Here is a 22,341-nt window from a genome sequence, read left to right as displayed (position 1 = left end):
GGGTCTATGGGGCGGTCCACGAGTGCCTGTGGGGCAACCCAGGGGTCTATGGGGAGGTCTAGGGGTCTATAGGGCAGCCCAAGGGTCTATGGAGCAGCCCTGAGGCCTATGGGGCACGTTTAAGGGGCTCGACGGGGCGCCCCATCGCTCACTACACCCGGCGGCCCCTGTCCCTTTAAGGCGCCGCCCCGCCCCTCTAGGCCCCGCCCACGGAGCCCCGCCCCCTGGAGCAGCGGCCCCGCCCGGGCTGTACCACGCGCTCCGCCCCCCCTCCCCCCCCGCGCCGGACGCCGAGTGGGCGCGCCCGGGAGGGGGCGTGGCCAGGCGCGGGGGGCGGGGCCAGCGGCGCGCGCGCGGCCGGCGGCAGCATGGAGGGTGAGGGGGGGGCGGGGAGCGGAGCGGGGGGGCCCTGCGGGGGGGCCGGGGGCTCCGTGGGGCGGGGGGGTCCCGTTATGGGGGGGTCCTGTTGTGGGGGGGGTCCCCGTTATGGGTCTGGGGGTTCTATGGGGCGGGGGGGTCCCATTATGGAGGGGTCCCCGTTATCGGGGGTCCCCGTTATGGGTCTGGGGGCTCCGTGGGGCGGGGGGGATCCCGTTATGGGGGGTCCTGTTGTGGGGGGCGTCCCGTTATGGGTTTGGGGGCTCTATGGGGTGGGGGGGGCGTTATGGGGGGGTCCCGTTGTGGGAGGATCCCCGTTATGGGTCTGGGGGCTCTATGGGGTGGGGGGGCCGTTATGGGGGGGTCCCCGTTATGGGTCTGGGGGCTCCGTGGGGCGGGGGGGTCCCATTGTGGGGGGGTCCCCGTTATGGGTCTGGGGGCTCCGCGGGGTGGGGGTGGTCCCCGTTATGGGGGGGTCCCTGACGCCTTCCCCCCCCCCCCCCCCCCAGAGCGGCGCTTCCGGCCCCCCCCCGGTTTCGAGGCCTGGGCGCCCTCGCCCCCCCCCGGGCTGTGTCGCGCGGCCCTGGCCCCCCCCCGCACCGAGCTCTGGCTCATCCGGGCCCCCCGCGACTTCCGGCCCCAGAGGTGAGCGCCGGGGGGGGGGGACAATGACACTGGGGGGGCAGAGAGGGACAATGACACTGGGAGGGGCAGGGGGGGACAGGGACAGCGGGGGGGGACAACGGGCGGGAGAGGAGGGGGACGGGGACATGAGGGGTGCAGTGGGGGACAATGACACTGGGAGGGGCGGGGGGACAATGACACTGGGAGGGGCAGGGGGGCAATGACATTGGGGGACAGTGACATGGGGGGCAGAAGGGACAATGACGGGGGGCACAAAGGGGTTTTAGTGTCACATGGGTGGGGAGGACGATGACATCTGGGGGGACACAGGTGGCAGTGACAGGTCGGGAGGGGGGACACGGGCCGATGCCACCTGGGGGGGGCGGCACAGAGGGTGATGCTGGTGCCACCCCCTCACGGTCTGTCCCTGTGTCCCCCCTGTGTCCCCCATCCCCATGTGTCTCCCCCCATGTCCCCCTGTGTCCCCCATCCCCCTATGTCCCCCTATGTCCCCCCATGTCCCCCCCGTGTCCCCCATCCCCATGTGTCCCCCCCCATGTCCCCCTGTGTCCCCCCCGTCCCCCTGTGTCCCCCATCCCCATGTCCCCCCCATGTCCCCCGTCTCCCCTGTCCCTCCCTGTGTCCCCCATCCCCATGTGTCCCCCTGTGTCCTGTGTCCCCCCCGTGTCTCCCGTGTCCCCCATCCCCATGTGTCCCCCTGTGTCCCCCCCGTGTCTCCCGTGTCCCCCATCCCCATGTGTCTCCCCCCATGTCCCCCTGTGTCCCCCATCCCCATGTCCCCCCCATGTCCCCTGTCTCCCCTGTCCCTCCCTGTGTCCCCCATCCCCATGTGTCCCCCCTGTGTCCCCCCCGTGTCTCCCGTGTCCCCCATCCCCTTGTGTCCCTCCTGTGTCCCCCCATGTCCCCATGTCCCCCCCGTGTCCCCCCCAGCCTGGAGGGCTGCCCGGTGCCGCTGGGGGGGCCCGGGCGGCTGCGGGGGGGCTACGCGGCGGGGGGGTCCCCGGGCGGGGGGGGCAGCGCCCGCCTGTTGGTGCCCGACGGCCCCGGGGGGGCCCTGGTGTGCGCCCCCCCCCCTGCGCGGCGCCGTCGCCATCCGCTGCGTTCCCGGCGATCCCGGCGATCCCGACGACGTTCCCGACGTTCCCGACGACGTTCCCGGCGATCCCGGCGACGTTCCCGGCGATCCCGGCGCTCCGCCGGAGCACAAAGCCAAGAGGAAGAAGAAGAAGAAGAAAGAGCGGGAGAAGGAGCCGGAGCCGCCGGACGTGCGGACGCCGATCCGCAAGGAGCCGCACGGGGAATGGGAACGCGGCCCCCCCGATTCCCGGCCGGCTCCCGTGGACACCGGGGAGGCGCCGGAGCCTCCCAGGAAAAGGAAGAAGCGGAAGCGGGAGCGGGAGCCGGCGGAGCTGCCGGTGGGGCCGGAGCTGCCCCGCGGCGCCGAGGAGATCCCGGCGTGATCCCAGCCGGAGCGGCGGCTCCGGAGCGATCCCGGCAGGTCCCAGCCCCTCGGGATGTGTTACGGACTGGGAATCGTCCCCCGCCCGGCATTTTTCCGTGTTGCTGGATGCGAGTGCTGGGAATTGCCAGGAATCTGCAGCTGCGGCCCTGTTTGATGCCGTTTATTATCCGAATAAAAGCGGGATCGATCCATCCGCGCCCGGCAGCTCCCATCACTTGGGGACCTTCTGGAACGGCTCGTGCAGGACGTCGAAGAGCCTCTTGGCCTGGAAAAAGAACAAAAATGGGGGGGAAAAATCCAGGAAAAGCGGGAATGCCGTGGGGAAAGCGGGAATGCTGTGGGGAAAGGGGGAACGCTGTGGGGAAAGTGGGAATGCTGTGGGGAAAGCGGGAATGCTGTGGGGAAAGTGGGAATGCCGCGGGGAAAGCGGGAATGCCGTGGGGAAAGCGGGAATGCCGTGGGGAAAGCGGGAATGCCGTGGGGAAAGCGGGAATGCCGTGGGGAAAGCGGGAATGCTGTGGGGGAAGGGGAATGCCGTGGGGAAAGGGGGAATGCTACGGGGAAAGCGGGAATGCTGTAGGGGAAGCGGGAATGCCGTGGGGAAAGCGGGAATGCCGTGGGGAAAGCGGGAATGCCGTGGGGAAAGCGGGAATGCTGTGGGGAAAGGGGGAATGCTGTGGGGAAAGCGGGAATGCCGTGGGGAAAACGGGAATGCTACGGGGAAAGCGGGAATGCCGTGGGGAAAGCGGGAATGCCGTGGGGAAAGCGGGAATGCCGTGGGGAAAGCAGGAATGCTGCGGGGAAAGGGGGAATGCTGTGGGGAAAGCGGGAATGCTGTAGGGGAAGCGGGAATGCCGTGGGGAAAGCGGGAATGCTACGGGGAAAGCGGGAATGCTGTGGGGAAAGGGGGAATGCCGTGGGGAAAGCGGGAATGCTGTGGGGAAAGAGGGAATGCTGTGGGGAAAGGGGGAATGCCGTGGGGAAAGGGGGAATGCTGTGGGGAAAGGGGGAATGCTGCGGGGAAAGCGGGAATGCTGTGGGGAAAGGGGGAATGCTGTGGGGAAAGGGGGAATGCTGTGGGGAAAGGGGGAATGCCGTGGGGAAAGGGGGAATGCTACGGGGAAAGTGGGAATGCCGTGCGGAAAGCGGGAATGCCGTGCGGAAAGCGGGAATGCTGCGTCCCCCTTCCCGGCACCGCTCACCTTCTGCGGCCCCACGCCGGGACACAGGGACAGATCCTCCTTGGAAGCTCTGGCCATGGCGGCCAGGGACTGCGGAGCAGAGGCGGATGTGGGATAAGGCTCCGGAGCGGGATTTTTTTTTGGGAAAAAGCCCGTTCCGGAAGGCGGGATGACTCACGCCGAAGGTGGCCAGGAGGCTGCCCGTGTCCGTCTTGTTGACCGACTTGACGCTGGTCAGACAATCCGTCATCTGGGGACAGCGGCGCTCGTGTCCCCGTCCCCGCCGGAGCCGGCGCCGCTCCGGCCATCCCGGCCGCTCCTTACCCGGGACAGGAAATCCCGCTCCACCTTTTCCATGAGCAGGTCGGCCGGCTTCTGCTCGTAGGCCTTGTAGGTCTCCAGGTAGCGCCCGGCCTCCTCGGGGCTGCGGGGACGCAAAAGGCCCTTTTTGTCCCCAAATCCCCAGGCTGTCACCCGCGGGGGGACACGGTGACATCCAACCTCCAGGCCAGGATGAGGGTACAGTCGGCCAGGATGCAGATCTTGGCCAGCTCCTTGAGCGCCTGGTGAGGGTCCTTCTGCGGGGGGACACGGGGGCGTTGGGGACACGGGGACACGGGGAGGGGACACAGGGACACGGGGAGGGGACACGGGGGACACGAGGAGGGAACACGGGGGACACGAGGAGGGAACACAGGGAGGGGACACGGGGACACGGGGGACACAGGGGACACAGGGAGGGGACATGGGGGACACAGGGAGGGGACATGGGGGACACGGGGGACACGGGGGACACGGGGAGGGGACATGGGGAGGGGACATGGGGGATGGAGGGGACACGGGGGACAAGGGGGACACAGGGAGGGGACATGGGGGAGGGGACACGGGGGACACGGGGGGGACATGGGGGACACGGGGAGGGGACACGGGGAGGGGACACGGGGGACACGGGGGACATAGGGAGGGGACACGGGGACACGGGGAGAGGACACAGGGGACATGGGGAGAGGACACGGGGGACACAGGGGACACGGGGAGGGGACACGGGGGACACAGGGAGGGGACACGGGGGACACAGGGAGGGGACACGGGGACACAGGGGACACGGGAAGGGGACACGGGGACACGGGGAGGGGACACGGGGAGGGGACACGGGGGACACGGGGGGGGACATGGGGGACACGGGGAGGGGACACGGGGACACGGGGAGGGGACACGGGGAGGGGACACGGGGGACACGGGGGGGGACATGGGGGACACGGGGAGGGGACACGGGGGACACGGGGGACATAGGGAGGGGACACGGGGACACGGGGAGGGGACACGGGGAGGGGACAAGGAGGACACGGGGAGGGGACACGGGGGACACAAGGAGGGGACACGGGGACACAGGGAGGGGACACAGGGAGGGAACACAGGGAACACAGGGAGGGGACACGGGGACACGGGGAGGGGACACGGGGACACAGGGAACATGGGGAGGGGACACAGGGACACGGGGAGGGGACACGGGGGACACAGGGAGGGGACACGGGGCCATCTCACCACGTCCACCTGCAGCAGCAGCAGCTGCAGCGCGAAGCTCCGGCCCAGGCTCCGCAGGCGCTCGTGGATGTAGCCGGGATGCAGGTTGTGGTAGCGCAGGCTGGGGACACGGGGACACCCGTGGGGACACAGGGGACACCCGTGGGGACACGGCGGGCGCCCGGGGCGTCCCCGAGGGGACGCTTGGGGACCTCACCTGAGGAACAGGGCGCAGGTGCTCTGGCCGAGGACGTAGTCGGGGACGATGTCCCCGAAGGCCCAGGGGACGTTGCGGACGAAGCGCAGCGCCGGGTTCCCCCGCTGCGGCGGGGACAGCGGGTGACAACGGGGGACAACGGCGGGGGGCCGCCCTCCTGGTCCCTGTCCCCGCTCCTCGTGTCCCAAGACACCGGAGGACGGTGCCGCCGTGTGTCAATGTGTCCCCCGTGTCCCCATGTGCCCGTGTCCCCCCGTCACATCCCCAGATACCACAGGGGACAGTCCCCAGTGTCCCCATGTCCCTGCATCCCCATTTCCCTGTGTCTCCCTGTCCCCATGTCCCCATGTCCCTGTGTCCCCCTGTCCCCAGGTCTCTCTATCTCCATGTCCCCACGTTCCCCTGTCCCCCTGTCCCCGCATCCCCCTGTCCTTGTGTCCCCACGTCCCCCTGTCCCTGCACCCCATCTCCCCGTGTCTCCCTGTCCCCCTATCCTCCTGTCCCCATGTCCCCCCGTCCCCGGGTCTCCCTATCCCCGTGTCCCCACGTTCCCCTGTCCCTGTGTCCCCCTGTCCCAGCAGCCCCCTGTCCCCATGTCCCCATCCCCGCGTCCCCCTGTCCCCGCGTCCTCCTGTCCCCATGTTCCCCTGTCCCTGCGTCCCCATTTCTCCGTATCTCCCTGTCCCCATGTCCTTGTGTCCCCACGTCCCCGCATCCCCCTGTCCCCGTGTCCCCACGTTCCCCTGTCCCCATGTCCCCGTGTCCCCGTGTCCCCGTGTCCCCATGTCCCCCTGTCCCCGTGTCCCCCTGTCCCCGTGTCCCCCGTGTCCCCACGTCCCCGTGTCCCCATGTCCCCGTGTCCCCGTGTCCCCGTGTCCTCCTGTCCCCCTGTCCCCACGTTCCCCTGTCCCCCGTGTCCCCCTGTCCCCGTGTCCCCCTGTCCCCGTGTCCCCCGTGTCCCCACGTCACCCTGTCCCCACGTCCCCCTGTCCCCACGTCCCCCCCACCTGCCGCGGGCTCACGACGATCCCGCTGCTCCGGGCCCCCCCCCGCGGCGCGGGCAGCGGCGCCACCGGCGCGGGGGGGTCCCCGGGGCCGCCGCCCCCCCCCGCCGGGGCCGCCCGCGTCACCACGAACTCGGCGTAGGAGGCGGGGCCCGGCGCGGCCGCTTCCGGGGCCGCTTCCGGGGGTCCCTCCGGGGCTCCGGAGGGTCTGAAGAGCGACGGGACCTGGGGGGGGGGGGGTGGCACCGAGTGGGGGAGGGGCCGGGGTGACCCCCCCCCTCCCCTCCAAGTCCCGCCCCCTTTCCCGGTACCGGCGGGGGGGCGGGCTCGTCCGGCCGCACCGTGAACCGCTTCCGCTTCTTCTCCGGGGACGCCATGATCCTGGGGGTCAAGGGTCACATCTGGGGTCACGGCGGGACCCCGGGTCCCCGCCGGGGTCAAGGGTCACCTCAGGGAGCGCCGGTGTCGGGGAGGGGGTCCCGCCCCCTCCGCGCGGCGATTGGTGGGTCCCGCCCCCTCCGCGCGGCGATTGGTGGCCGCGCTGCCAATCAATTGGAACGCGCCCCCCCCCGGGCGCAGCCTGCGCATGCGCGCTCAGCCCCACTCACCGGCCGGTGGCGCCGAGGCCGCCGCGGGGCCCCGGGAGCCTCCGGCCGCCGCCGCGGGGCCCCGGGAGCCTCCGGCCTCCCCCGGGCTCGGGAAGGCCGCGCGGAGCGGCGACACCGGGGAGGTGCCCGTGTGTGTGAGGAGGGGGAGCCGGCGGCTAGAGCGGCGGCGCGCGGAGCCGCTCTCTGCGCGTCCCGCCTCTATGGTGGTGGGCGGGGCTTCCTCAAGGCGGGACGGGATTGGATGGGACGGGGAGGCGGGGACGGGGAATGACCGGGATGGGGAACGATCGGGATGGGAACGCGCTGCGTTAGGAACCATCCCGGCTCCCAACCGGTCCTACGGGATCCCCGCACCCCCCCAGCACCGGGATAACCCCCCCCCCCCCCGCTACGGGAACCGGGATGGGACATCATCCCCCCCCCCCGCTACGGGAGCCGGAATGGGACATCATCCCCCCCGCTACGGGAGCCGGGATGGGACATCATCCCCCCCCGCTACGGGAGCCGGGATGGGACATCATTCCCCCACACACACCGAGAGGGTGTCGGGATCCCCCGCCGGTCCCGGACACGGGACACGGAGCCGCGGGTGGCTTCAACCCACGTGACTTTATTCGATCCAGGCTGGAGTGATGAGAGGGGAGGGGCCGCCCGGGACGGGGACGCGTTGGGGACAGGGACGGGTGACCCCCCCGCCACCGTCCCCCCCCCCCCCCGCCACCCGGGGCACCGGGTGGGATGGAGCGAGCACACGACAGGGAACGGGGGGCTGGAAAACACCGGGATGGGGGGGCGGCTCCCTCGGGATACACACGGACCCCCCCACACCAACCCCCCTCCAAAAAAAAACAGAAAATCCTGGAAAATAAAAAGCCTGTGGGGGAGGGGGGGGCCCGGCGGCTCCCTCTCCGCCTCCGCTCCGGGCGAGACGGTTAAAAATAATAAAGTTACGAGCGGCCCTTAATCGTTTTTCTTGTCCTGGGGGGCCTTGGCGGGAGGGGGCTCCGGGGGGGCGGCGGCGGCCGGGCCGGGAAGCTCCTGCCCGCTGATCCCGAACTCGTTGACGCGCGTGAGGTCCACCCGGTAGATCCAGCGCTGGTAGAGGTAAATGAAGAACACGACGTCTGCGGGGAAAGCGGCGGCGTGAGCGGGAAAAGCGGGATTGGGAAGAGCGGAGGGGAAGGGAAAGGAGGCGCCAGGGAGGCGGAGGAGGGGGAAAAAGGCGGGATTTGGGATGGGGGCGTTTGGCGGGAAGGCTCCGCGCGCTCCGGCCCCGGAGCAGCCGGCAGCGCCTCCCTCCTGGCGGATGCGTGTCCATAGGGAAGCGGGATGGAGCCATAGGGAAGCAAGGGGTGTCCGCAGGGAGGTGGGGCGCCCCATAGGGAAGGAAGGTGCATCCATAGGGACATGGGGCATGTCCAGAGGGAAGCACAGCGCCTCCGCAGGGATGCACATCCATAGGGACACATCCATAGGGATGCGAGACGCATCCACAGGGACGCGGGGCGCCTCTGCAGGGATGCATGGAGCATCCATAGGGACCCATGGCGCATCCCTAGGGAAGCGGGGCGCATCCCCAGGGAAGGGGTGCACATCCATAGGGATGTGAGGCACATGCACAGGGATACAGGATGCCTCTGCAGGGATGCATGGAGCATCCATAGGGACCCATGGCGCATCCCTAGGGAAGCGGGGCGCATCCCCAGGGAAGGGGTGCACATCCATAGGGATGTGAGGCACATCCATAGGGACACAGGACACATCCATAGGGATGCGAGGCACATCTACGGGAACATGGGGCACATGCACAGGGATACAGGATGCCTCTGCAGGGATGCATGGAGCATCCATAGGGACCCGTGGCGCATCCCTAGGGAAGCAGGGCGCATCCCCAGGGAAGCGGGGCGCATCCATAGGGATGGGAGGAGCATCCATGGGAACATGGGGCACATCCACAGGGATGCGGGGCACCCCTGCAGGGATGTGTGGAGCATCCATAGGGACCTGGGGCGCATCCCTAGGGAAGGGGGGCACATCCCTAGGGAAGCATGGCGCCTCCGCAGGGACAAAGGACACATCCATAGGGATGCGAGGCGCATCCACAGGGACGCGGGGCGCCTGTGCAGGGATGCATGGAGCATCCATAGGGACCTGGGGCGCATCCCCAGAGAAGGGGGGCGCATCCCTAGGGAAGGGGGGCGCATCCCTAGGGAAGGGGGGCGCATCCCTAGGGAAGGCGGCGCGTACCGTCGCGCAGGCAGCCTATCCGGTACATCATGGGCATCTTGATGACGAAGGCGAAGAGGTCGTCGATGAAGGTGTTGAGCGCCTTGTAGGTGAGCATGCGCCAGGGCAGGTGCGCCACCGACTGCAGCTTGTAGTTGATGAAGAGCTGCGGCGTCATGGTGATGAAGCCTGCGGAGGCCGAAGGCTCCTGAGCGGCCCCGCCGCCCTTCCCGACCCGCCGCAGAGCCGCTTTTCCGGCACGCGGCTCCAGCCCCCTCCTTCGGGGCGCTCCCAGCGGCCCGGCTCGGGGATCCGGGATGGCTGCGGGCTTCCCGAGCGGCGGGAACGCCGGCGGGATTCCCGGGACTCACCGAAGGTGAGGAGGAAGCCGTAGAGCATGCTCAGCACCCACGAGTACCAGCCCTTGTGCTCCAGGTACAAGAGGCTGTAGACGGCGTAACAGCCCAGCAAGGGGAAGAGGATCCACGAGAGGTACCGGAAAGCCATCTGGGAAGGCAAGGAGCGCATGGATGAGCAGGGAAAAGGGCTGGAGGCGGCGCTTAGGTTTCGGCGTTCCCCCTCTTCCCAGCTTAACAACCCTTTCCCAAGGATTTCAGAGGCCCCGGATCAAGGGGAGGTAACGTCCAGAGCTGCTTTTCCAAGAGCCTGCGCTGTCCTGAGCGCATCCCACGGGAGACGAGGCAGGAAAAGGCTTCCCGGGATGTCATCCCGCCCGCGGCAGAGCCGGAGCCCGGCTCCGGAAAGCTACTCACATCATCGTACACCTTGGTGGAAGACTCGATGTACGTGGACTTGTCCTTGAACGTGAGGCGCGGAAACACCCCGGCCACCTTGTTCTCCCGGTCCAGCTGCTCGGGATCGGGAGGAGCGGGCGGAAAATCCCGTCACCGAAGGGCGTCCCGCGGCGGCCGAGCGCGCGGCGCCGCCGGAGCCCACTCACCCGCACGTCCATGACCTTGGTGATCTTCCAGAGGTCGATGAGGAGCCCGATGAACACGCTGACCTGCACCACGAAGTTGGTCTCGTTGTCCAGGATGTAGAGGAGGACGACGAGCGACTGGAAGACGCCGAAGAAGACGGAGCGGACGGAGAGGCCCTCCAGGGACTGCCGGCTGTTCCAGAACTGGATGTCTGTGCAGGAGGGCCGGGAAGCGGCTCAGGGCGAGCGCGGCGGGATCCCGGGAAGAGGGACGCGCGGCCCCGGGCGCGCTCGGCCCCGGGACTCACCGTTCTTGAAGGCCAGGAACTCGAAGACGCTGTGAACGATGGAGACGACGATGGTCAGGGCGAGCAGGTAGGGGTTGGTCTCCAGGAGGGCGACCTGCGGGCGAGAACCTCGCTGAGGCTCCGGAAAACGGCCCGGGAAGGCCGGCTCCGCGAGGAAGCAGGAAGCCCCCGAGCGCCTCCCACCTTCACCGAGTCCTGCTCCTCGTCCGACTGCTCGTACAGGTCCTCTCCCAGGAAATTCCAGGGGGATTTGGTGCTCTGGGCGGCGTAGAGCTGCCAGCGCCACAGGGAGAGCGGGCAGAAGGAGAGGCGGAAGGGCAGGCGCTGCAGCGTCTCGTTGATGGGGTAGTAGTCCTTCTGCAGGTTCCAGTAGTCGTTGAAGTACAGGATGGGGTAGTAGTCGCCGCTCACGGCGTCGAACTTCACGTCTGCGGCCGAGAGAGAGAGTGGAGCAACGCGGGGAGCCCCGCGAGCCCTCAACGGCGCCGAGAGGGGCCAAATCCCAAAACTAGAGCCGTTCTACTGCGCCTAGAGGGGCCAAATCCCAAAACCAGAGCCGTTCTACTGCGCCGAGAAGGGCCAAATCCCAAAACCAGAGCCGTTCTACTGCGCCGAGAAGGGCCAAATCCCAAAACCAGAGCCGTTCTACTGCGCCTAGAGGGGCCAAATCCCGAAGGGAGCACAGTTCTACAGAGCCTAGAAGAGCCGAATCCCAAATGGAACACTGTTTTACAGTGCCTAGAGGAGCCAAATCCCAAAGGGAGCGCCCATCTATGGTGCCTACAGGAGCCCAATCCCGAATCTAAAGCCGTTTTATGGCACCTAGAGGGGCCAAATCCTGAATGTGGAGCCATTCTGCAGCGCCTAGAGAAGCCCAATCCCGAATCAAGAGCTGTTTTATTGTGCCTAGAGGTGCCAAATCCCGAACGGAGCACCGTTCTATGGCACCTAGGGGAGCCAAATCCCAAACCGAGCACTGTCTTATGTCACATAAAGGTGTCAAATCCCAAATCGAGAGCTGTTTTATTGTGCCTAGAGCAACCAAATCCGAATCGAGAGCCGTTTTATGCCACGTAAAGGGGCCAAACCCCGAATCGAGAGCCACTTTATGCCACAAAAAGGCGCCAAATCCCAAATCCAGAGCTGTTTTATGCCACGTAAAGGTGCCAAATCCCAAATCCAGAGCCGTTTTATGCCACGTAAAGGGGCCAAACCCTGAATCGAGAGCCGTTTTATGCCACGTAAAGGGGCCAAATCCCAAATCCAGAGCCGTTTTATGCCACGTAAAGGTGCCCAGCCCCAGCTCAGCCCGGTCCGAGCCACCCGAGCCGCGTGGGACGGAGGCAGCTCCATCCCAAAGGATCCCGGGGCTGCTCCCTGGATTCCCGGGACGATTCCCGCCGGAGGAGCCTTACACTGGTCCAGCGGGGGCGGCACGCTGCCCTTCACCCAGGGCGTGTGGTCGTCCACCATGTTGATGGTGAGGTTGGGGTGCCAGTGCGAGATCACCTCCACGGGGCCGTAGTCCTCCGCCCTCTGCAACGGGCACCAAATCCCGCTGGGAAGCGCCGCGGAGCCCCCGAGCGCGGCCGTCCGGGGCGGAACGGCCGGGAAGGGGCCGCTCACCTTGATCATTTCGGGATCCGCCTCCGTCTCTCCCGTCAGGAGGTTCTTGGTTTTCTGGAAGCGTCGCCGTTTGTATTTGTTGATCACTGGGAGGGAAGCGGAGCCGTGAGCGGCGCTGGTTCTCCCCATCCCAAAGATCCGCCCGTTTCTTTGGGACACGGCTGGAAAAGCGGAGCATCCGCCCTGGGAATGCGCTAGGAATCCCTGCCCTTCAGTCCATCCCACTCGGCTTTCTCCCAACTTTCCTTCCCCCCTCACTGCAGACGCTTCTCTGCTCCGTCTCTGCTGCGGCATTCCCGACCCCGGGATGTGTAAATCCGCACGGAACGGCATCCCGGGATCCCGCCGGGCTTACTGCGCGACGTGTGCACCGTGGCGAGGCGCCGGTAGAGGTTCTTCTGCCGCGGATCCGGGTGGAAGCCGCTCTTGGTGAAGTAGACGTGGACGTAGATGGAGCCATTCCGCTGCACGCTCTGCAAGCGGACGCTCCGCTGCCGTTTCCCGGCCTTGGGAACGCCGGGAAGGGCGCGCGGAGCCTCCCGGCCCTACCTGGGAAATGTCCACCTCGCCGTAGTGCTCGTAGCAGCCGTCCGCGTTGTCGCCGCTCGTCCAGTCTCCGTAGACCAGATCCCGCTGCTGCCAGAAGAGCGCGGAGCTCGCGTTGAAATCCGTGAAGTGCTCGTGCTCCGAGATGTACACGTAGAGATCCTGCGGGAACAGCGCGCGTGGCTCCCTGCGGAACGGCCCGGAATGCCGCTCGGATCCCGCGCGTTGTGCGGCCGCACGGGAATTACCATCAGCGTGTCCTTCGGGAAGAGGTTCCGGCTGGGAGCGCGTGGCGCGCCGCCCGCGCTGCTCTGCTCCTGCGGCGCCGGCCCGCGCCGGAACCAGCTGCTGATGGCCCAGATGATAAAAATCCTGCGGGAAAAGGAGCGGGAAAAGTCACCGGGGGCGGATCGGCCGCGGGAGAGCGACTGGGGCAGCCCCACGACCCAAAAGGGCCTTGGAAAAGCGGGATCGACCCAAGGCTGACGCAGGAATTGGGCTAAGAGGGCGTCACAGCTACAGGATGGAGTTGCCCCCATGTATTTATGGGGGGGACTCTGGAAACGCGTGGAATTTCGGCAGGAATTCCCTCGTTAAAGGTTGTCCCGTGGCGCTGGCTCAGAGCTCCCGGGAAAGGCCGGAAAAGCCGGCGGGAGCCGGGCATGGAGCCCGGCACAAAGTCCAGGGCGCCGGCTCATCCGCATGAGCAGATCCCGGGAATTAACTGTCCTTTGAAGACGGTGAAATCCAGGGAGGAGATCGATTTTCCGGAACAACCCTCGGGTTATTTTGTTGTTGTTGCTGCTCAACTTGGACTCGCGGCTGCACGGAGATTTGGGGCATTTCCTCTCCGAAAAGCGCAGGATTCAGGAACAAGACCAAAGCCCGTCGGCTCCAGCGTCCGGAATTCCTTCCCACGATGGGGATTCAGCCAGGAAGATCCCATGGGAACGCCGGTCCGGGCTGGACGTGTCCCCGTCCACAGCAGCTCGGGGGGACCCCGGGGACGGGTGACAACGGGATTAACAAAACGGGGGGATTGTCCCTTTCTCGGCCCCTGGGGACACGGGGCAGGAGGGGACACGGGGCAGGAGGGGACACGGGGCAGGAGGGGACACGGCTGTGAATGTCACGTGCCGGGGAGGTCTCCGGAGCCCCATGACCAGGTGACACTGGTGACATGGGGGGGACAGGGCACGAGCTCTGCTGCTCCTCGAGATGGGGACACAAGGGGACCCTGGTGGCCTGTAAGGTGGCAGGAAGGGGGGACACGAGGGGACAGGCCACGACCCCCGGTGCCCTTTAACCCAGCGGGGCCGGGGGACAACGGGACAGGCCGTGACCCCCAGGGCACAGGGACACGAGGGGACAGGTCGCGACCCCGGTGCCCGTTAACCCGGCGCGGGGGACGCGAGGGGACAGGCCGGCCCCTCACCGGAACAGGACGCCTTTGATGACCTGCCAGGCGTTGGGCGCCGCTTGCTGCCGCTGCGTCTCGGCCGCCGCCGCCGCTGTCGCCTCGCCGCCGGCGCTGCCGTTACTGGTGACCTGCGGAGCGGGAGGCGGGGCGGTTCGGCCGGACCGGACCGGGCCGGGCCGCGCCGGGGCCGCCGTTACCTGCTCCGGGCCCGGCGCCGCCGCCGCCTCCGTCTCCGGCGCCGCCATCTTGCTGCGCCGCTGCCCGCGCCGCTCTCGCGAGAGGCGCGAGCTCGCGGGGCCCCGCGGCACGTGACGCCGCGAGGGGCCGGGGGCGTGGCCTGAGGGTCGTGGGCGTGGTTGCAGGGGTGGGCGTGGCCAGGGGGCGTGGCCACGCGCACGTTACCGGGAGGTTTTTAGGGCCCCGCGCAGGGCGGGGGGACCGGGAAAGCCCCGTGGGGACCCGGGGCGGTGACCGCGAGGGGGCGGCAGGGGGTGACCGGGGGGACCCTGCAGTGCCACCCCGGAAGGGGCACCCGGGACGGGCGGGGGTCCCGTTCGGGATCACGGATCCCGGAGGGGGCGACCGGGAGCATCCCGGGGGTCCCCGGCCGGGGTGACAGGCGGCCCCCGGGTCCCGGAGCCGGTAACGGGACGGTCCGCAGGGCCCGGTTCCCGGGGAGGGGAGGGGTGACCGCGCGGGCCCCGGTGCCTCCGGTGGCGGCGCCGCCCGCGCGGGGGTTCCCGCCCCGCGCCGCCCCCTCGGCGGTGACGTCAGAGCGGCGCGCGGCCAATGGGGGCGCGGCGCGCGCGGGCTTTCCCGGCCCGCCCCCGCGGCGTGACGTGGGCGGGGCGCAGCCAATGGCGGCGCCGCCCGCGCGGGGATTTCCAGCGGCGGCGGCGCCCGCGCGGCCTCGGCCTCCGGTAACGGCGGCGGCCGCGCTGGGGGGGGGCGCCGGTACCGGAGCAGGAACAGGCCCCCGCGGCGGGACATGGCCCTGCCGCTCGGTGAGCGCGGGGAGGGGGGGCGGGACATGGCACCGGCACCGGGACCGGGGGGGCAACCGGGATCCACCCCCTCGGCCCAGCTGGGAGCGGCGGGACCGGGGGGATGCGCTGATCGGGGGGCGGGAGAGCGGGTTGGGGACCCCCCCCGGTGTCTGATGTGGGGAGGGGGCGGGGGGGGTCACGGGCTTGGGGACCCCGCCGATGTCCCCCCGGTTCCCCCGTGTAGGGGACGGATCCCGGATGGGCGGGGGGACAGCGGGGACCTCCCCCCATCCCTGTCATGGCACAAATCCCCGTGGGGGGGGTCTGTCCCGACCCCCCCCTCCCGTGTCCCCTCTCTGGGGCCGCCTGGGGACACCCTGATCCCCACCGGGGGGGGGGCTGTGACCCTGGGGACCCCCCCGGTCCTGCCCGGGGGGACACGGCGGGGGGATCCCGGTGACCCCCCCGGTGACGGGGACCCCCCCCGCAGGAGCTGCCCTCCAGGATCCCGGCCTGGCCATGGCGCACGGAGCCCCCGTGGCCGGTAAGACCCCCCCCCCCGCCCCCCCCCCCGCGCTGGGGGCCCAGGCGTCCGGGCTCCCCCCTCCGCGCGGGGGCTCCGGGGCACCGCCAAAACGCCGCAATTTCCCCTTTTTTCCCCTCTCTTTTCCGCAGACGATTTAGGTGAGCGGCCCCCGGGGAGAGGATCCGCCCGGGACACGGGAATCACCGGAGCCGGGGGGGGTGGATCCGGGCCCGATCCGCCCGCCCTCAACCCCCCCGTTCCCGCAGAGATCATCGAGGAGCTCATCAAGGAGGACGGCTTCACACCGGAGCCGCCGCCGCCGCCGCCGCCGCCGCGGCCGCCGGCCCGGGGGCCGCCCCGGTTGGTGGCCCGCGGCTGCGGCCCGGGGGGCTCCCGCCGCGCGCCCGAGCCGCTGGCGCCGCCGCCGTCGCCGCCGCTCGCCCGCACCCTGGGCGGCCTCTCGCTGTCCCCGCGCGCCCCGGCGGCGGCGGCCCCGGTGCCGCGGCTCGTTATTACCGAGCAGCCCAAGCAGCGGGGCATGCGGTTCCGCTACGAGTGCGAGGGCCGCTCGGCCGGCAGCATCCTGGGCGAGAGCAGCACCGAGGCCGCCAAGACGCTGCCCGCCATCGAGGTGGGGCTCGGGGCACCCCTGGGTGCTGCCCGGGGTGCTGGGGCGCCCTGTGCCCCCCTGAGGATGGGTGTCCCCCATTGGGGCAGCGGGGTTGGGGTGGCAGCTCGTGCTGGGGTCCCATGGGTGCTGGGGGTGTCCTGGGGTTCCCATGGGGGTGTCGGGGTCCCGTGGGTGCTGCAGGGGTCCTGGGTTCCTCATGGGGGTCCTGGGGTCCTGTGGGTGCTGGGGGGACTCCTGGGGTTCCCATGGGGGTACTGGGGTTCTATGGGCGCTGGGGGGGTGTCCTGGGGTCCCCATGCGGGTACTGGGGTCCTATGGGTGCTGGGTGGGTCCTGGGGTCCCCATGAGGGTGCAGGGGTCCCGTGGGTCCTGGGGGTGGTCCTGGGGTTCCCATGGGGGTATTGGGGTTCTATGGGTGCTGGGGGGGGGTCCTGGGATCCCCATGGGGGTACCGGGGTCCCGTGGGCACTGGGGGGGGGTCCTGGGATCCCCATGGGGGTACTGGGGTCCTATGGGTGCTGGGTGGGTCCTGGGGTCCCTATGAGGGTGCAGGGGTCCCGTGGGTGCTGGGGGGGTCCTGGGGTCCTCATGGGGGTACTGGGGTCCCGTGAGTGCTGGGGGGGGACTGGGGGTCCCATGTGTGTATTGGGGTCCTGTGGGTGCTGGGGAGGGTCCTGGGGTCCTCAAGGGGGTCCTGGGGTCCCATAGGTGCTGGGGGTGGTCCTGGGGTTCCCATGGGGGTACTGGGGTCCCGTGGGTGCTGCGGGGGGGAGCCCTGGGGTCCTCATGGGGGTACTGGGATCCGGTGGGTGCTGGGGGTGTCCTGGGATCCCTATGAGGGTCCTGGGGTCCCGTGGGTGCTGGGGGTGTCTTGGGGTCCTCATGGGGGTACTGGGGTCCCATGAGTGCCATGGGTGGGGGATGGGGGTCCCATGGGGGTGCTGGGGTCCCATAGGTGCTGGGGGGGTCCTGGGGTATCCATGGGGGTCCTGGGGTCCCGTGGATGCTGGGGAGGGTCCTGGGGTCCTCATGGGGGTGCTGGGGTCACCTGAGTGCTGGGGAGGGTCCTGGAGCCCCAGTTCATGTCCCCACGGCCGTCCCCGCATCCCCACGGCCGTCCCCATGTCCCCATGGCTGTATCTGCATCCCCATGGCCGTCCTCGTGTCCCCACAGCTGCTGCACTGCGAGGCCATCCCCGAGGTGAAGGTGACCGCGTGCCTCGTGTGGAAGGACTGGCCGTACCGCGTGCACCCGCACGGCCTCGTGGGCAAGGACTGCAGCAACGGCCTGTGCGAGGTGCTGCTCAAGCCGCCCACCAACCCCAAGCACAGGTAGCCCCGGCCCCCGCGGCGTCCCCGAGCCCCCGGGGTCCCCGCGGCGTCCCCGAGCACCTCCGTGTCCCCCGTCCCGCCGGCAGCTTCAGCAACTTGGGCATCCAGTGCGTGAAGAAGAAGGAGATCGAGGCGGCCATCGAGCGCAAGCTGCAGCTGGGCATCGACCCCTTCCAAGGTGGGCGGCGCGGCCGCGCGCGCGGGGGCCGCGGGGACGGCGGCGTCACCGCGGCGCCATCGCCCTCTCCGCAGCCGGCTCGCTCAAGAACACCAGGAGGTCGACATGAACGTGGTGCGGATCTGCTTCCAGGCGTCCTACCGCGACGGCGCCGGGCGCACGCGCCACCTCAGCCCCGTGCTCTCCGAGCCCATCTTCGACAAGAGTACGGGAGGGGACACGGGGAGGGGACACGGGGGGACACTGGGGATACCGGGGAGGGGACCCGGGGGGACACCGGGGAGGGGACACGGGGGGACATTGGGGACACCGGGGAGGAGACCCAGGGGACACCGGGGAGGGGACACGAGGGGACATTGGGGACACCGGGGAGGGGACCCGGGGGGATATTGGGCAGGGGACACGGGGGGCACCAGGGAGGGGACAAGGGGGGACACTGGGGACACCGGGGAGGGGACCCCAGGGGACACCGGGGGGGGGGGACACGGGGGGCACTGGGGACACCGGGGAGGGGACACGAGGGGACATTGGGGATACCGGGGAGGGGACCCGGGGGGATATTGGGCAGGGGACACGGGGGGCACCAGGGAGGGGACAAGGGGGGACACTGGGGACACCGGGGAGGGGACACGAGGGGACATGGGGGACACCGGGGGGGGGGACACGCGGGGACACTGGGGACACCGGGGAGGGACACGGGGGGACATTGGGGACACCGGGGAGGGGACCCCGGGGGACACCGGGGAGGGGACACGAGGGGACACCGGGGAGGGGACACGAGGGGACATTGGGGATACCGGGGAGGGGACACGGGGGGGATATTGGGGACATCGGGGAGGGGACATGGGGGGCACGAGGGAGGGGACAAGGGGGGATGCCGGGGAGGGGACACGAGGGGACATTGGGGACACCGGGGAGGGGACACCAGGCAGGAGTCATGGGGGGACATCAGGCAGGGACAGGAGGGGACACCGGGGTGGGGACACCAGGGGACATCAAGCAGGGGACGTGGGGGGACATCAGGCAGGGACACGAGGGACACCGGGGTGGGGACACCAGGGGACACTGTGGTGGCCCTGGCGGAGCCCCGGCTGCAAGGTCCATCCGGGAGCCGTGTCCGTGTCCTGGGGACACATGGGAAGGGGGTGGCACCGCCGGCCTGGCCTTGGGTGCGTTTCGGGGTGTCCCTGGTGTCCCGGGACACCCACGGGCGCCTCGCGCAGAATCCACCAACACGTCGGAGCTGCGGATCTGCCGCATGAACAAGGAGAGCGGCCCCTGCACGGGCGGCGAGGAGCTCTACCTGCTCTGCGACAAGGTCCAGAAAGGTACCGGGCACGCGGGGTGACAGCGCCGGGGCCGCGGGCGCCCCTCTATGGGGACCGGGAGCCTCCCGGCATCCGATATGGGGGGCCCTGGAGCCTCCTGGCCTCCTCTGTGGGGGCCTCTGAGCCTCCCAGCCTTCACTATGGGGGTCAGGGAGCTTCCCAGCCTCCACTACGGGGGTCTCTGAGCCTCTGAGCCTTCTCTATGGGGGACTCGGAGCCTCCCGGCATCCGATATGGGGGACCCTGGAGCCTCCTGGCCTCCACTATGGGGAACTGGAGCCTCCTGGCCTCTCCTCTGAGGGCCTCTGAGCCTCCTAGACTCCGCTATGGGGAGCCGGGAGCCTCCCAGCCCCCAGTAAAGGGGCCCCTGAGCCTCCTGGCTTCTCATCTGGGGGCCTCTGAAGCTCCCAGCCTCCTCTATGGGGGCTCTGAGCCTCCTGGACTCCGCTATGGGGCCCTGGGGCCCCTCCTATGGGGGAAGGGAGCCTCCCGGCCTCCGCTGTGGGGGCCTCTGAGCCTCCCACCCTTCCCTATGGGGGTCTGGGAGCTTTCCAGCCTCCACTACGGGGGTCTCTGAGCCTCGTGCCCTCCTCTATGGGGGACTGGGAGCCTCCCGGCATGCGATATGGGGGGCCCTGGAGCCTCTTGGACTCCGCTATGGGGAGCTGGGAGCCTCCTGGCCTCTCCTATGAGGGCCTCTGAGCCTCCTGGACTCCGCTATGGGGAGCCGGGAGCCTCCTGGCCTCTCCTATGAGGGCCTCTGAGCCTCCTGGCCTCCGCTATGGGGAGCCGGGAGCCTCCCAGCCCTATGGGGGACGGGAGCCCCCTGCCAGCGCCGTGTCCCCGCAGAGGACATCGCCGTGGTGTTCCGCAAGGAGACGTGGGAGGCGCGCGCCGACTTCTCGCAGGCCGACGTGCACCGGCAGGTCGCCATCGTGCTCAAGACGCCGCCGTACCAGCAGCTGGAGCTGCCGAGCCCGTGGAGGTGGAGGTGTTCCTGCAGCGCCTGACGGACAGCGTGTGCAGCGAGGCCTTCCGCTTCACCTACCTGCCGCGCGAGCACGGTGGGGACACGGGGACACGTGTGGGGACATGTGGGGACACGGGGACATGGGGACATACATGGGAATGAGGGGACAGCGTGTGCAGCGAGGCCTTCCGCTTCACCTACCTGCCACGCGAGCACGGTGGGGACATGGGGACACGGGGGGACATGGTGATGTGCATGGGAATGAGGGGACGTGGGGACACGTGGGGACATGTAGGGACATGGTGGGGACACGTGGGGACATGTGGACACGTGTGGGGACATGGGGACGGCGTGTGCAGTGAGGCCTTCCGCTTCACCTACCTGCCGCGCGAGCACGGTGGGGACACGGGGGGACGCGTGGGGACACGTAGGGACACGGGGACATGCATGGGAATGAGGGGACGTGGGGACATCGGGACACATGTGGGGACATGGGGACAGCGTGTGCAGCGAGGCCTTCTCCTTCACCTACCTGCCCCGCGAGCACGGTGGGGACACGGGGACACGTGGGGACACGTGGGGACACGGGGATGTGCATGGGAATGAGGGGACACGGGGACATGTGGGGACATGGGGACATGCATGGGAATGAGGGGACGTGGGGACATCGGGACACATGTGGGGACATGGGGACAGCATGTGCAGCGAGGCGTTCCGCTTCACCTACCTGCCGCGAGAGCACGGTGGGGACATGGGGACACGTGTGGGGACACGGGGACACGTGGGGACACGGGGACACGGGGACATGGGGATGTGCGTGGGGACATGGGGACAGCGTGTGCAGCGAGGCCTTCTGCTTCACCTACCTGCCACGCGAGCACGGTGGGGACACGTGGGGACGTGTGGAGACACGGGGACACGTGGGGACACGGGGACACCTGGGGACATGGGGACACGGGGACATGGGGATGTGCGTGGGGACATGGGGACAGCGTGTGCAGCGAGGCGTTCCGCTTCACATACCTGCCGCACAAGCACGGTGGGGACACGGGGACACGTGGGGACACGGGGACGTGCATGGGAATGAGGGGACACGGGGACATCAGGACACATGTGGGGACATGGGGACAGCGTGTGCAGCGAGGCCTTCCGCTTCACATACCTGCCGCGCGAGCACGGTGGGGACATGGGGACACGTGTGGGGACATGTGGGGACACGGGGATGTGCATGGGAATGAGGGGACGTGGGGACATGTGGGGACATGGGGACAGCGTGTGCAGCGAGGCCTTCCGCTTCACATACCTGCCCCGCGAGCACGGTGGGGACACGGGGACACGTGGGGACACATGGGGACAGAGGGACACGTGTGGGGACGTGGGGGTGGCCCCAAGACGCCCTACTCTGGGAGAGGATGAGGCTGGGAGAAGGGGGACGTGGATTATGGATGGGGCCTCAAGGTGGGAATGAGGGTGGCGAGCTGGGGACAGGCCACTTGGGCTGGGGACATTGCTTGTGGCATGGGGACGTGTCCCCTGGCGTGGGGACAGGAGCCCTGAGGTGGGGACAGGCCACCTAGGGACAAGCGTCACGGGACGGGCCCAGGGAATGGGGACACGGAGACTCCATGTCCAAGGAGCCGGGACACCCGGTCCCCGTTGTCCGGGGGGTCCGTCCCGGTGTCATCGCGCGGGACGGGTGTCCCCAAGCCCCCCGGCGCTCACCGTGTCCCCCCGCAGACGCCTACGGGGTGAACGTGAAGCGGAAGCGGGGGATGCCCGACGTCCTCGAGGAGCTCTCGGGCCCAGGTGGGTGACACGGGGACACCCGGGGGGTGACAAGACCTCCCGGGGACCCCCCCCCCCATGCCGTGATGCTCCCGTGACCCCCCCAGATCCGTACGGGATCGAAGCCAAGCGGAGGAGGAAGCCGCCCGGCTACATGGATCACTTTGCTCCGCTGGTGGCTGCAGGTGGGGGACACGTCTGGGGGGACACGGGGGTCCGGGGGACACCTGGGGGGGGTGGCTTCCCCCTCCCCAGCAATGGGGATGTCCCCAAACGCCCTGGGTCCCCCTGGTCCCTTATGGAGCTGGGAAATCTTTTGGGGGGGTGGCAGGAGGGGTCCCCGGGTGCCCCTTGTCACCGTGTCCCCCCCCCCAGGCCTTGGGAGGGGTCCCTAGTGCCATCCCCATCCCTGGGGTGGCCCTGGGGGGACACCCCCCCCCCAAATACCAGGATTCCCTCCCAGGGTCAGGAAAGGCCCAGGGACCCCCCCCCAAAATGCTGGGATCCCCCCTGGAGGAAG

General features: G+C 69.3%; 4 protein-coding genes across 4 annotated transcripts; 2 read left to right on the top strand and 2 right to left on the bottom strand.

Moving 5' to 3' along the window:
• The first annotated feature begins 361 nt into the window (after positions 1-361).
• POLR1G (RNA polymerase I subunit G) lies at positions 362-2,483 on the top strand. The gene is made up of 4 exons (XM_088539587.1): positions 362-375; positions 888-1,023; positions 1,954-2,162; positions 2,233-2,483. Exons 1-4 carry the CDS (start codon positions 369-371, stop codon positions 2,481-2,483), a joined length of 603 nt encoding a protein of 200 aa, XP_088395713.1. The 5' UTR covers positions 362-368.
• A 202-nt stretch (positions 2,484-2,685) lies between these two features.
• On the bottom strand, positions 2,686-6,788 carry LOC148590000 (DNA excision repair protein ERCC-1-like). Its single transcript, XM_088539586.1, has 9 exons — positions 6,723-6,788; positions 6,415-6,636; positions 5,408-5,511; positions 5,212-5,311; positions 4,168-4,244; positions 3,991-4,090; positions 3,845-3,916; positions 3,688-3,756; positions 2,686-2,750 (listed from the first exon to the last, which is right to left on the bottom strand). The coding sequence occupies exons 1-9, from the start codon at positions 6,786-6,788 to the stop codon at positions 2,697-2,699; spliced, it is 864 nt and encodes a 287-aa protein (XP_088395712.1). The 3' UTR covers positions 2,686-2,696.
• A 1,087-nt stretch (positions 6,789-7,875) lies between these two features.
• Positions 7,876-14,677, bottom strand: LOC148589999 (putative lipid scramblase CLPTM1). Its single transcript, XM_088539585.1, has 14 exons — positions 14,669-14,677; positions 14,101-14,213; positions 12,914-13,037; positions 12,669-12,827; positions 12,475-12,592; positions 12,120-12,205; positions 11,909-12,029; positions 10,677-10,921; positions 10,494-10,587; positions 10,207-10,397; positions 10,019-10,114; positions 9,617-9,752; positions 9,267-9,434; positions 7,876-8,143 (listed from the first exon to the last, which is right to left on the bottom strand). Exons 1-14 carry the CDS (start codon positions 14,675-14,677, stop codon positions 7,980-7,982), a joined length of 1,824 nt encoding a protein of 607 aa, XP_088395711.1. The 3' UTR covers positions 7,876-7,979.
• A 301-nt stretch (positions 14,678-14,978) lies between these two features.
• LOC148589998 (transcription factor RelB homolog) lies at positions 14,979-22,035 on the top strand (the record flags this gene model as incomplete). Its single annotated transcript, XM_088539583.1, is given in 11 exon segments — positions 14,979-15,089; positions 15,562-15,615; positions 15,864-16,228; positions 17,403-17,560; positions 17,647-17,753; positions 17,827-17,943; positions 18,962-19,066; positions 19,916-20,035; positions 20,038-20,130; positions 21,774-21,842; positions 21,929-22,035. Coding segments are annotated over 11 exon segments (1,311 nt in total), but the record flags the coding sequence as incomplete, so codon positions are not given.
• Between the last annotated feature and the right edge of the window lie 306 nt (positions 22,036-22,341).

Source organism: Tinamus guttatus, unplaced genomic scaffold, assembly GCF_059628265.1.
Source record: "Tinamus guttatus ecotype Peru unplaced genomic scaffold, ASM5962826v1 Tinamus_guttatus_pri_ptg001860l, whole genome shotgun sequence".
In the NCBI taxonomy this organism is placed as follows: domain Eukaryota; kingdom Metazoa; phylum Chordata; class Aves; order Tinamiformes; family Tinamidae; genus Tinamus; species Tinamus guttatus.
The sequence above is the reverse complement of the archived record's forward strand: the minus strand, read 5'-3'. Positions and strand labels throughout refer to the sequence as shown.

Coding starts and splice junctions, on each gene's coding strand:
- POLR1G (XM_088539587.1), top strand. Junction 1,024..1,953: donor CGCGACTTCCGGCCCCAGAG/GTGAGCGCCGGG, acceptor TGTCCCCCCCAG/CCTGGAGGGCTGCCCGGTGC. Junction 2,163..2,232: donor ATCCCGACGACGTTCCCGAC/GTTCCCGACGAC, acceptor CGGAGCACAAAG/CCAAGAGGAAGAAGAAGAAG.
- LOC148590000 (XM_088539586.1), bottom strand. CDS start 6,788: ATGGCGTCCCCGGAGAAGAAGCGGAAGCGGTTCACGGTGCGGCCGGAC. Junction 6,637..6,722: donor ACGAGCCCGCCCCCCCGCCG/GTACCGGGAAAG, acceptor CCCCCCCCCCAG/GTCCCGTCGCTCTTCAGACC. Junction 3,917..3,990: donor AGCGGGATTTCCTGTCCCGG/GTAAGGAGCGGC, acceptor CGCTGTCCCCAG/ATGACGGATTGTCTGACCAG.
- LOC148589999 (XM_088539585.1), bottom strand. Junction 10,398..10,493: donor GTTCCTGGCCTTCAAGAACG/GTGAGTCCCGGG, acceptor CCTCCTGCACAG/ACATCCAGTTCTGGAACAGC. Junction 10,115..10,206: donor CCAAGGTCATGGACGTGCGG/GTGAGTGGGCTC, acceptor GATCCCGAGCAG/CTGGACCGGGAGAACAAGGT.